The sequence below is a fragment of the Aythya marila genome (genome assembly GCF_965140915.1).
Source record: "Aythya marila genome assembly, chromosome: 19".
NCBI classification, from domain to species: Eukaryota; Metazoa; Chordata; class Aves; order Anseriformes; family Anatidae; genus Aythya; species Aythya marila.
The window spans coordinates 11,776,476-11,788,617 of NC_139060.1; the positions used below are offsets into that span (position 1 = coordinate 11,776,476).

At 39.2% G+C, this 12,142-nt stretch overlaps 1 protein-coding gene across 1 annotated transcript; it reads left to right on the top strand.

Annotated features, from left to right (window-relative positions):
• The first annotated feature begins 1,047 nt into the window (after window positions 1-1,047).
• ZBTB43 (zinc finger and BTB domain containing 43) lies at window positions 1,048-5,873 on the top strand. The gene is made up of 2 exons (XM_082775629.1): window positions 1,048-1,182; window positions 4,373-5,873. The coding sequence occupies exon 2, from the start codon at window positions 4,396-4,398 to the stop codon at window positions 5,788-5,790; it is 1,395 nt and encodes a 464-aa protein (XP_082631755.1). The 5' UTR covers window positions 1,048-1,182; window positions 4,373-4,395; the 3' UTR covers window positions 5,791-5,873.
• The last annotated feature ends 6,269 nt before the right edge of the window (window positions 5,874-12,142 follow it).

The window sequence follows — 12,142 nt, forward strand, 5'->3', positions numbered from 1 at the left end:
TTTGGAGAGTTCAAAGTAAGTCTTTGATCTATTTTCAGCCTATGAATTGTTCTTGTGGAATCTCAACTTATTCTGGAAAGTTCATGTATATGCTTGTTGCATGACCAGTTTGACTGTAGACTAATTCTTGTTATGCAGCAGATAAGGTATCTGTCCACAGCATGTGTAAAGCATGAGAGAGCCTTCTAGGACAGCGAAATCAAGTACTGTTCGGCAGGGTACGCTGCCTACTTCCAGATCTTTTTCTGCAGGGCAACCAAGTGGATCACCTCCTGTGTTAAAAGAGCAGCTGAAGACATGATAAACAGTAAATACATCTTATTTTCTCCCCCAAAGGATTCCAAGAATACCCAGTTCCTCCTGGTTTTCTCAGCAGCACTTACATTTCAAGAGACCAGCACTATTTCTCTATTTTTTATTGTTATTTATAGTACTGCCCCCGTCCCTCCCTCCCCCTTTTTTTTGGCCACTGGATTCGAGGCAAACTCAAATTTCAGTAGAAGTTGCAAATCAATTCAGATATCTATCACTACAGTCTTCCTGAGACGTCTCTCACGTTGAGGAGCACAATGACCATCCTCCACTTTCGAAGACAAAATAAATAAATAAATAAATAAATAATCCTCGAAATACACTAAATTGCTGACAGAGCCACCGAGGAAATTCTCGGAGTGCGGGGCCCTTTTCTCAGGCATCGTCATGGCTCTGCTGCCCGCGGGAGGCTCGGGAACGCCGGCGGGCCGAGCACCGGGCACGGCCTAGGAAAAAACGGGGGCGCCCCCGGCCTACTCCAGCGCGGGGGTCAGACCGAGAGGGCTCGCAGCCGTCGCGGCAGCCGCAACCCCGGTCCCGGTCCCGGTCCGAGAGCTCGGCTGCTACCAGCACAGCCTCCAGGGAACCTCAGCGGCACCTCACGGCACCGCTACCGGGACGGCCTCGAGGCGTGGGGGGCGCCGCCCGCCGGCAAAAGTCGCAACCGGCCGCGGCCACGCCCCCCCGCACTCCCTCCCCCGGCAGGAAGCGGAAGGGCCTCCCCGGGGCCGCCGGGTGACCGGGATGCGGAAGCTCTTCCCGGGGGAGCGGCGTTTCCGGCGCTGGCTGGGCCGCGGAAGCCGCGTCGGCCGTACCGAGCGCTGCAGCCGGGGCCGGGGCCCGCTATGCGAGAGACGCCGAGGCCCGCAGGTGAGCAGCTGCCCGGGCGCGGAGCGTGGGAAGCCGCGCCGCTGCCGGGCCTGGCTCCGTTGGCCCGCTCTGGGGCCGGGGGGCGGCCGAGGCCTGCGCTCCGCCGCCGTCCCCGCTCCCTTTCCCCGCCGAAAGCTTCCGCGGCCCTTCCCCGCCGGGCGGCGCTCCCCGGAGGACCTCCGAGCCGCGGGAGGCGGTCGGGAGGCGGGTGCTGGGCACTGCCCGGCCCGGCCCCTTTTCTTTCCTAGGCAGAGCCGACTGGCGGGTGGGCCGCCGGCGGTGGCCGTAACGCGTCTGGCGTGGGCTCGCCGGCACGTCTGCCCCTGCTGATATGGCAGCGTTTTGAGGTGCTGTCGTGGCAGAAGTAATAAATTAATTTACTCAGAGCTGTCTTTCTTCTGAAACAGCTATGTACTGGCAATTGTTAAAGTAACTATTTATAAGGAACTAATATGGCCCTGGTGTGTTTTAGTGTTCTGGAGGGACTAGACATGTGCTATTAACTTCAATTAAAATACTTTTTTTTTTTTTTTTTTTTTTTGTGAGTGGAGATAAAGACAATGCAGTAACAGAATGGGTTGTAAAAGGGGGAGTTGAAACCTCTTCGGAGGGAAAGGCCAAAAACATTCTTTAAGGGTATGGCCTCAGTAGCAGAAAATACTTTACTTACACTTTGAAAAGAAAGTTTGCTCCCACCTGCAGTTGTGTATGTGAACAACCATACATTGCTGAAAGACGATAGCTTAGGGTTCTTCCTGATTTTTAAACAGAAATTTTTCTAGGTGTATAGGTATTTCTCCTTTTAAGTTTTGGTTGAGCATATCCCAAAAGCTTATCCATTTTTTGGTATGCGAGTATTGAAAAGCAGACTCTTAAATCTTAGAATGTTATGAAAGAGCTAACATGTCTGCATTTAAAAAAAAAAGTTTTTTTAAAAAAGTAAATATTTATTAATGTTTACTGTGTATCAAATATTGACATATTTTTTCTTTCCACTTTACCAAAAAGAACTTGACATTAACAGTTGAACTGACAGCATAATTTGCAAGTTTTATGCTATTTCTTCACTTAGTACAACTTGGTGACTGTCTCAGCAGGATGTAACTGACCACCCCTGATTTAAATGAGGCAGTGGTTGCAGGAAAGTAGCTCTCTAAACTAATTTCTTGCCTTAAAGCTGAGGATCTCAAGGTAGTTGGTAAACACCTCTTATATTGAACAATTGTTTCAACCAACAAGTAATCTATGAAGATATGAGTATGACTGTATACAGATAGTTACAGTGCTCAGTTACAGAATTTTAGTCACTTAGTTATTTTTAGTCATTTGTCTGCCCTTCTCCTTAGTGGGAGCTTTTTTTTTTTTTTTTTTTTTTTTTTTTTCTTCAATCCTTTCGGTTCCTCCCACTATCCAGTGGGGAGGGATTACTGTAAGGTTTCAAGAAAGGACACTGTGGTAAAAAAAAAAAAAAGTACCTTTTTTATTTTGACTATTTTGCTGTGATTACTTAAGGTTATAAATGGGTTTTGTAAATGAAGAAAGCAGACCAGGAAGAATGACCTATTACAGACGTACATATGAGAGTCATACTGATGCCATATTTCTAATAATAAAACAAACAAAAAAAGCATGATCTTCACCATTCTGTAGAGGATGCTCATTTCAAAATTTGCAAGGAGTTTGGGCCTGTATCTCTTGAAAGGTATTGATGGTTGTCTGACTCTAATGCTCTCTTTTCTATGGCAACCGTGTTCACCTTGATCTAAGATAACAGCGAATGACTGGTTTTAACCTCCGTATGTTGTCATCCTTTTCTATCTTTGAAACTTTAAAGAAGGAATACTGAGGCTTGGGGGGAATGGGATAAAGGTGTCAACTATATGAGCTGGAAAAGATCTGAATGGTCAGGAAAGGATTATGTAATGATGAGCTATTGACTAAATGTTGTTTTACGTAATACATAATCATTCCTGTGTAGTCAGTGTTTTATAAGCATATGCTGTTGTTTTTTCTGCACTTATAAATTTATGCCAATATATCAGCATATAAACACAGTGCGTCTAATGAACAGTTTTCTGTAGGTGGTTATATAACTGCATAGAAAGTACTAAAGAGAGTCTGTACAATAGTACAATAACCATAGAAGTGATTCATAATCGTATCTTCTCAATTCCTTATTTTCATTACACATGAATGTCAGAGTACAATTTGCAATGCAAATTCTGTTTCAATGTTATATTCAGAAAGTGTCTTAAATCCTGTATGTGTGCTATCTGCTAATTTACTAAGTATTCTTTCTCAGGTGTGCAGCTCCATCTGTTAAGTAGCAAAGTGAGAGTTTTATGAGAAACAACTTGACAGAGGAAAACCACTTGCTACTCCACAGCTCTGTTGGAGTTCCATTATGTTCAATTTACACATTGGAAAGTTGCACAAATATAGTTTATTCAGGCTGTTAATGTTGGTCTTTCATTTTTACATTTAATTTTCTGTTATTCCTGATAATAACATGCAAATGCATCTTAAATTCAAATTTCAAATGTAAAGCAGACATTTTAAAGAATTCTAGCACAAAGTTGACATAGTTATTTAAACAGTAATAAGATGTCTGGGTTATGTGGGAATGCAAAAAAAAAACCTGAACTGTTAGCTGAGCTTCTAGTGTATGATTGTTGCATTGTTACATATATACAAGGTGCATACAGTCAAAACTGTACAGCTGAGGTACAGTCAGTCTTTAATGGGGAGATCAATTAGATGATGTTGCCTGTTGAAATGCAATATTTTTCATATGCGGTTTTAAGCATGAACATTCTGGAGTTAATTCTGTTGCTATAATTTCATGAAATACCTGTTCTTGTTATCCTAAATCCATGCTTGAAATGATTAACCTATGTCTACTGGGTGACTCTCTGTAGCTCCTGCTATAGTTGATGAGCCCTTTGGGATGGAAGAACAGCAAAACATGCTGGCATAGTAACGTGTGGCCTCAGTATCTCTTTGAGAAAAGAGAAGGATGAGGTGGAGGGGAACAATAGAAATAAAGCAGTGACATAGGTTCCAGAAAATGTTGGACTGAGTTCCATATAAGTCCGCTTAAGTTATTGCTTTCAATTTCCTTATACACCTTTTTAGAAAGATCAATACCTTACTAAGCAGAATTTATGATCTTTTTTTTTTTTTCTTTCAGCACAACACTAAATTTGTGATGAAATGGAGTCTGGGTCAAGCTCTTTTCGAGTGGAATTTCCAGATTTTTCTAGCACCATTTTGCAGAAGTTAAATCAGCAGCGCCAGCAAGGACAATTATGTGATGTGTCCATTGTAGTTCAGGGCCATCTCTTCAGAGCCCATAAAGCTGTTCTTGCAGCTAGTTCACCTTACTTTTGTGATCAGGTTCTCCTAAAAAATAGCAGGCGAATTGTGCTGCCTGATGTGATGAATCCAAGAGTATTTGAAAACATTCTTCTGTCTACCTATACAGGTCGACTGGTAATGCCTGCTCCAGAAATTGTTAGTTACTTGACAGCAGCAAGTTTCCTTCAGATGTGGCATGTAGTGGATAAATGCACTGAAGTGCTAGAGGGCAATCCAACAGTTCTCTGTCAGAAGATGAATCATGGCAGTGACCATCAGTCCCCAAGCAGTAGTAGTTACAATGGCCTTACTGAGACCTTTGAGCTCGGCTCCGGAGGACAGACAGAATTCCACAAAGTGCAGGAACTGAGGGATGGTGAAAATGAAGAAGAGAGCTCTAAAGATGAACTGTCGTGTCAGCTGACAGAACATGAGTATCTTCCCAGTAATTCTTCAACAGAACATGATAGACTTAGCACAGGAATGACAAGTCAGGATGGTGAAGAAGGAACTAGTGATAGTGCGGAGTATCAGTATACCAGACCAATGTATAGCAAACCCAGCATCATGTCTCACAAGCGATGGATCCATGTGAAACCAGAAAGATTTGAACAAGACTGTGAGGGTGTTGATAATCCTTATGATGAACACCAAGTTTCTGAATCCGTGAATGCCATTCAGGCAGATCATTCAATCCAGTCTTCAGGTGTTGAAGACTTTCATATAGCTGACAAAAAGATGGAAGCAGAATTTGATGAACAGGCAGATGAAAGTAATTATGATGAACAAGTTGATTTCTACGGCTCTTCTATGGAAGAATTTTCTGGTGAAAGGGCAGATGGAAATTTAAGTGCTCACAGACAGGATCTTATGATAGCAGCAGGCTATGGTGAAGGAATTGAAATGGCTGCAGGAATTAAAGAAGAAACATCCCTCACTGGATTCTCACATGCTGATAAGCTATATCCTTGTCAGTGTGGTAAAAGCTTTACACACAAGAGTCAGAGAGATCGGCATATGAGTATGCACCTTGGTCTTCGACCTTATGGCTGTGGTGTCTGTGGTAAGAAATTCAAAATGAAACACCATCTTGTAGGCCATATGAAAATTCATACGGGCATAAAACCATATGAGTGTAACATCTGTGGGAAAAGATTTATGTGGCGGGACAGTTTTCACCGGCATGTGACCTCTTGTACCAAATCATATCAAGCTTCTAAAGCTGAGCAGAGTACTACTGAGATGAACTGAGACATTAGTGCTTACATTTGTTTAGAAGAGTAATCAAAATAAACTAATTATGCAAATAGTGTCTGGTACTTGCTATTGTGAAATCTAATTTAAAAAAAAAAACAAGTTTCAATAATTATGCTGGTATGAGCAGACCAAAGTTTTTATTTTCCACAATATTATTCTAGATGTTCAGCGTGTGATGTAGAAATGGTTAATCACAAAGGTGGTTGCACAATGAGGTCAATAAGGTCTTTAAGATATTGATTATCATCACAGCCGTATTTAGAAGTCCTGTTGTTTTAATAAGTCTTCCAAATGCACAGTAAAACCTAGCCCTAAATTGACCCAAATTCTGCAAATATTTACACGAAGCAGGAATTGAAGTAGCCTTACTGAAAAAGAGAATTACGTAACCATACCAGGCTATGTGGGCTACCTGTTAATAAAACTCCTGTGATTCACATTTTAATTAAAAAATAAAAATGACCTCAAACTGGAGATTGCCAACATACTTAACATGCATCATTAATAGCCTGCATCATTAAATATCACTTATTGTTTTGCTTAATGAAAGGCTGTGTTAAGTGATTTGGCTTTCCTTTATCTGTCTTCCATTCTTTTTCCATCTTCAGTGAAACAAATGATTGTTTAATTTTGTACTAGTTTCTATTTAAAGAGTCTGCAAAGCACTTAAATATAGTTGTGCACCATGTAAACTTAAATCTGTGTTAAATATAATTTAGTTGCCTCCCATAGGGCCTAGTGCTGTATGATGCTTGGCTTGATTTTGGTTGCTACATAATGAGAGCTTTTAAAGCGTGTGTAATAAATATGCCTTGTCAAAACAAACAAAAATAGGTGTAACATTTGGAACTCTCCCTGCGTACTCAAAATGCTAAACCCTAGCTTTATATTCAGATTTTTTGTCTTAACTACAGTAGCAAGTACCAAACTGCATAGCTTCATGAATTGAATTTTTTTTATTGGTACAAAATCTTGTTTGAGAACTTCTATCTAGTTTTAGAACATGCTTTAGGAAAATGATTTAGACATTGATAGGTGTTTTTACTCTTAATTCTTTACTCTTTGAATAGTAAGAACTATAATACAGATTCTTGGTACAGAACTACTGTGACTGGTTACGTGTGATCATAAGCAGCCAGAGCTGTTTACCTCTTCAAATGAAGTTGCTTGTGGGGAAAAATGTAGAAAGTATGGCATTTGGATCTATTAATGGTACTGCAAAACATGGTACCATGCTCATGTCCGAAGTCTGGATTTTCGCTGGGAAAGTGGCACCTCTCATTCATTAGGATGAGGATTTATATCCTGTGCTCTCATTCCTGGAGCTATATAGAGGAGTTTTCGTAGTTTTGAGAGATGCTGCCAGCTCTGCAGGTAGAGTGAATGCATCAATTTTAAATGTGACAGGATTTGGGGTTTGAAAGCTTAGTGCATTTCTATGCAAAAGCAATTAACCCTTCTCTGTAGTTTACTGAAATATAAAAAGGAAAGAGCCTTTAGAGTATATGTAGGCTATAATAGGAAGGAGTGATGTCCAAGTACAGTGCTGGGGGAAATAAATTAACCAGCATCAAAAGCCTTCTAAGTCTGTCTGGCCCCGGTTTATGTATTAGATACTGCAATAGGCAGGATCATGTACTTAAACAGATGACCCTGTAGCAAAAGCACACTAAGGTAATTCTAATTTGGATGCTTTATTGAACTCCCAATTACAAATTGTCTTAAGATACAATCAAACTGTATCCTGAACGTGAATATCTAGTGCAAGCTGGGGTTTTTTACTCAGTGGGCTATAATTACTGTAACTTCTTTTCTGGCATTCTACTTACAAACTTTAATTGTTTAAGAGGCTCTTAATTCTTAATCTTCTAATGCTTCAGATATTTTTTCATATGGAATTTTGTTAAAACAGATATTCCCAAATATGATGAAACCATTGCTGGCAATGGGCATGAATGGTCAGCACCAAGGAGTTCATATTCTTAGCACTTGATTGAGCTCTATAACATACCATGGTGACCATATATATAACCCTTGTACTCAAGGTAACTAAACAGGGATTTGCTCACTAACACTGTAACCTGCTTAATGTATAGAAGCACTTTGTATTTAAGAAAAAAAAAAAAACTTTATAAGTATCTTTTTTAAACTTAGAAACTATATTCCCTTTATGGTTTGTTTCCACACTGCTAACACTGTCTTTTTTAATATTAAGAAAATTACAATGCTTGCCTGTTTACATGAGTGTAGAGGAAAAAATTCTTGCACTCACTGGCCCTATTTGTCCATTCTCCAAGGCCTTATTACATACAGGGTGTCATTTCTTCAAGTACTATCATCACATTTGAGGAAGGTATTCTCATACTCATTTTATGAATGATCTTGTATATTACATTGGTTCTCAGACCCTTTCAAATTGTCACTTTAGTATTGCATAAAAAGGTTAAGGGTGCCTCTTCCCATTTAACCATTAAAAAGGCTGTTATGAAGCACCAGGCTGTGAAACATGGTCAAGCAAAAAATCCTATCTGTTAAACCTGGACCATCCTACAGAGCTGCCAGCAAAACCGTTACTTTTACCAGCTTGGAATGACTTTTATACATGACATTTCAAAATTGAAAGTAGCTCCTTTTAGCAGTTAGATTACTTTGAAATAATGCTTTAAAATAAAATGTACTGAGAGAGACACTTTAAAGGTTTTATAACAGGTCCAGTAGATCATATTATAGAACCATATTCCTTTTAGTGATTTAGTATGAATAGTAACTTTTAAATGTTTGCCTGTTACTGTTTTACCCCATATTATGACATCAGCTTGGAATTCCAGCAATTGTTGCTACACTGATTTTTGTAACACTTGGCTTTCTGATGTTGATTTACATGAAACCAACTTATTGAAGGGAAGTACTGATTTATTATGAATCTAATTGAGAGGATTGAGGATTTAAGTGAAACTTGAGTTATTTCTCAAAAAAAAACAAAACCACAACACTTTCTTTTGCTTATCACAGGCAAAACAGTTGACTTTTAATGTTTTTACTGAATTTAATTTATTGCTTTTCAACAGATTTCTAATCGATTCAGGTATTGAGAAAAAGAAAAAATTAAACACTTAAAGAAATGCCTTTCCCCCTTCCTCCTACTTAGCTTCTCTCGAATACCTCTTCTCCCCACAGCTTCCTAGTCTTTCTCTTGTCACTGGGAGTTGCACTAGGTCAGTCTGTTTCAATTCTCTTGCTGAGGTGACAGTTTGCCCAGGAGTTTGGGGTCATATACATACGGGCTTGTCTGGCTCTTTTCATTTCTTAGTGAATGTTCTCTGCTGCACTGGGCTTGTCAGTGTCACTGCCCCTGGCATGGTTCCTGCATAGACTGTAGCCTCTTCTGGGATGTGCCTGTTCCAGCTTGGGTCTCCCCCAGTTGTCAGTTTCTTCAGTGGTGTACCTGCTCTGGCCTAGGCCAAAGTCTTTCAGAAGTTCAGAAGTTTATCTCCTCTGGCACGGAGCATGTCCTTCTGAGAGTGGGTCACAATACACGTTCTCAGCATCTCCTCTGTGTGTGTTTCCAAGAGCATCTCCTCAGTTTCTCCTCATGTGTTTTCAGTTGTGTTTCCCCCGAGTGTCTCCTTCCATGTCTCCCCACACCTCTTGATAGAAGCTGCCACTCTTTCTTAGATTTCAGCAGAAGTGGTCCAATGATTGAAGTTTTGGCATGTAACAGGTTGTTTACATCAGTTTCAGTGCTGGCTAGAACCTGTTTTGATGGACGCAGGGCAGTTTGTGACTCTTGCTGTGTGTGTGTCACCCTTGCAGCCCACTGCCACCGAAACTCTGCAATTTACACCCAATACAGCTGTAGACAGTAAACAGAAATGCAGATGCAGCTTCTGCCAAATGCTTAATCATTGCTTGTGGGGTGGATTTGTTCAAGGCAGGAGATGGTTTCTTGTCTATGGGGAGGAGGGAAGCGATCAATGTGTAATATGAATGCATATATATACGGTGAATTTCATTCATTTTCCCTTAAGATTCATCACCATAATGATACCACAACTTTTGTGCATTTTTATGTTGCTCATGTCTTCTGTTGCCTGTAGTAAAGTGAGTATCTTCTGAAAACCAGAATCATTGTATGTACAGGAGACTATTGATATTTTTGGTTACTGTGAAGCCATTCATTATCCTATTGGTGGTAAGAACATTTACTGATAATTCAGTTCATTTTCATTCCATTCCATAACAAAGACGTTGATTACCATGAAATCTATGGCTTAAGATGTCAGTTTAGGTGTATATCTGACATCTTTCTGAGGGAGAAGGTTCTGTTGTGGTTTTGTTGTTGTTCTTTTAAACATTACCTTCACTGTTGCATGCAGCAACTGTCTTTTGTTTTATAAGTGAGCAGGTAGGTTCTAAAGGAAGCTGTTGGTAAAATATTTGGTCTTAGCTTTTTTTTTAAATCTGAGATACTTTTGCAGTTAAGAAACTGTCCCGTATCAAAAGCAAGGAAGGTGATCACAGATTGATATATTGGTTTTCTTATTAAAAAATGAATATTTGACATCTCTGTGCTATTGAATCTGAAAGAATGGAGGCACTTCAGATCTTGTAATTTCACCACTTTTGCGCTGATGCTAGTGAGGTGTCCTGTTTCTGCATTCTGAGAACCTATAGCAGTATATTAAGTATTTTGGTTTAATAGAACCTTTCTCAAAACAACAAATGAAAATGTTTTTTTTGTGTGTGTGTGTTTTGTTTTGTCATTTAAATGCTTAATTAGGTAGCTAGAGTTATTTAGCTATAAGCTGTAAACTGTCAGTGCCCTAGGGGAAGATGCTGGAAAACAAAATGGTATATTTTTAATGTGATTAAACTGTAAATTCTAATTTTGCTTGAAGCCTGTGTCTGTCGATTGCTGCTCCTTTTTTGTTATTCATGGGATTCCATATTTCTTCCAGAAATGTAACTGTTTATGCAAGTCAAGTGAATCTTCCTTAATGAGCTATAAGTTTTTATTCAAAACAAGTCATTTATAATAGTAAAACTGCATATCTTGATATTTTGTGAGATGTTATGCTTGTATTGCAGAGGTTGGATAGTTTTGTCTATAAATATTGCTGTCTTAATTGTACAGCATGGTTTTAATTTAATTTTACTGTTCAATATTTTCTTCTTATAGAAGAGTCCCATGCCCCTTTTTTGTATAACATGTTTTAATAAATGTTATCTGTCAACTTTGTAAATGTTTTCTTAAGCTTGAATGAAAGGAATGCATGTCTAGTACCAGTATTTAATATTTCACTTTTGCCAAAATAAGTGCTCAAACAAAACTTCAAATCCAAAAGTTGTTGATATATAATATAACTTTATTAAATATATAAAGAAATTTTTTTCTAGTAATGTGTCTTCTTGAAATACTGAGAACATGCCAGCCTAGCCTAAGAAAACACTAAACTAAGACCTAATATTTAAAATACAAGTGGATGATGAATACGGGGAGTTGGTCCTGTTTCTTTGGTGCTTAGGTAATTAGTTGCCATGTGAGTCCAATTTATCAAACAGGTTTTCTTATAGCTGTGGTTTGTTGTTTCTTTTTGCAAAACAGTGATTCCTTAAGTTATAATACAATATGTACAGGCCAATATGAAAATTTTGGAACACACACTTAATAGTACCAGCAACTGCAAAAACCCTACAAGTAAACTAGAAGTAGCAACAGATAATGTGTCAGTCTTTTCTTGTCAAAGTATCAAAGAAATTTCACGCTGTGAAAAATGCATTAAAGATTGAATTTATCTTCCTGCGAGGATTCCTCCTCTACCTGTCTAAATATGATTATTCTAACTGAATAACTTGCTTTGCCCATCCTCCATCTATTAATTCCTCAGGGAACTGTCAAAGCTGATGCTTCTTACTCAGCAACATAATGCTTGTAATCTAAACAACAGATGAATTCACTTTCTTGTAAAACATTGAGCTGATTCCTGGAGAACTCATTGTTTGTATACCACAGTCCTTCATCTTCAGCAGTTTTACATGGAATATGACACAAGCAAATTCACTCACTATTGCCATTAGTTACTCTTACTGCATGCATATAAGAAGCTGCAAGTATTCCATCTGTTCAGAGTTAGATCATTTGATTTTCTTTAAGTGTATCTGTTAGTTAACTGCTATTTATGCACTGGTCCAGATACTTAGGGTACCTTATCCTATTACCATTCAGCACCTAATTTCTGAAGACTGCCCTCCCCATCTTTTTATAGGGAGAGAAAGACACATCTTGAGGATAAAATGCAATGTCTGACGTTACATAATGTGGATATTGTAGCAGTAGTTACTAGCT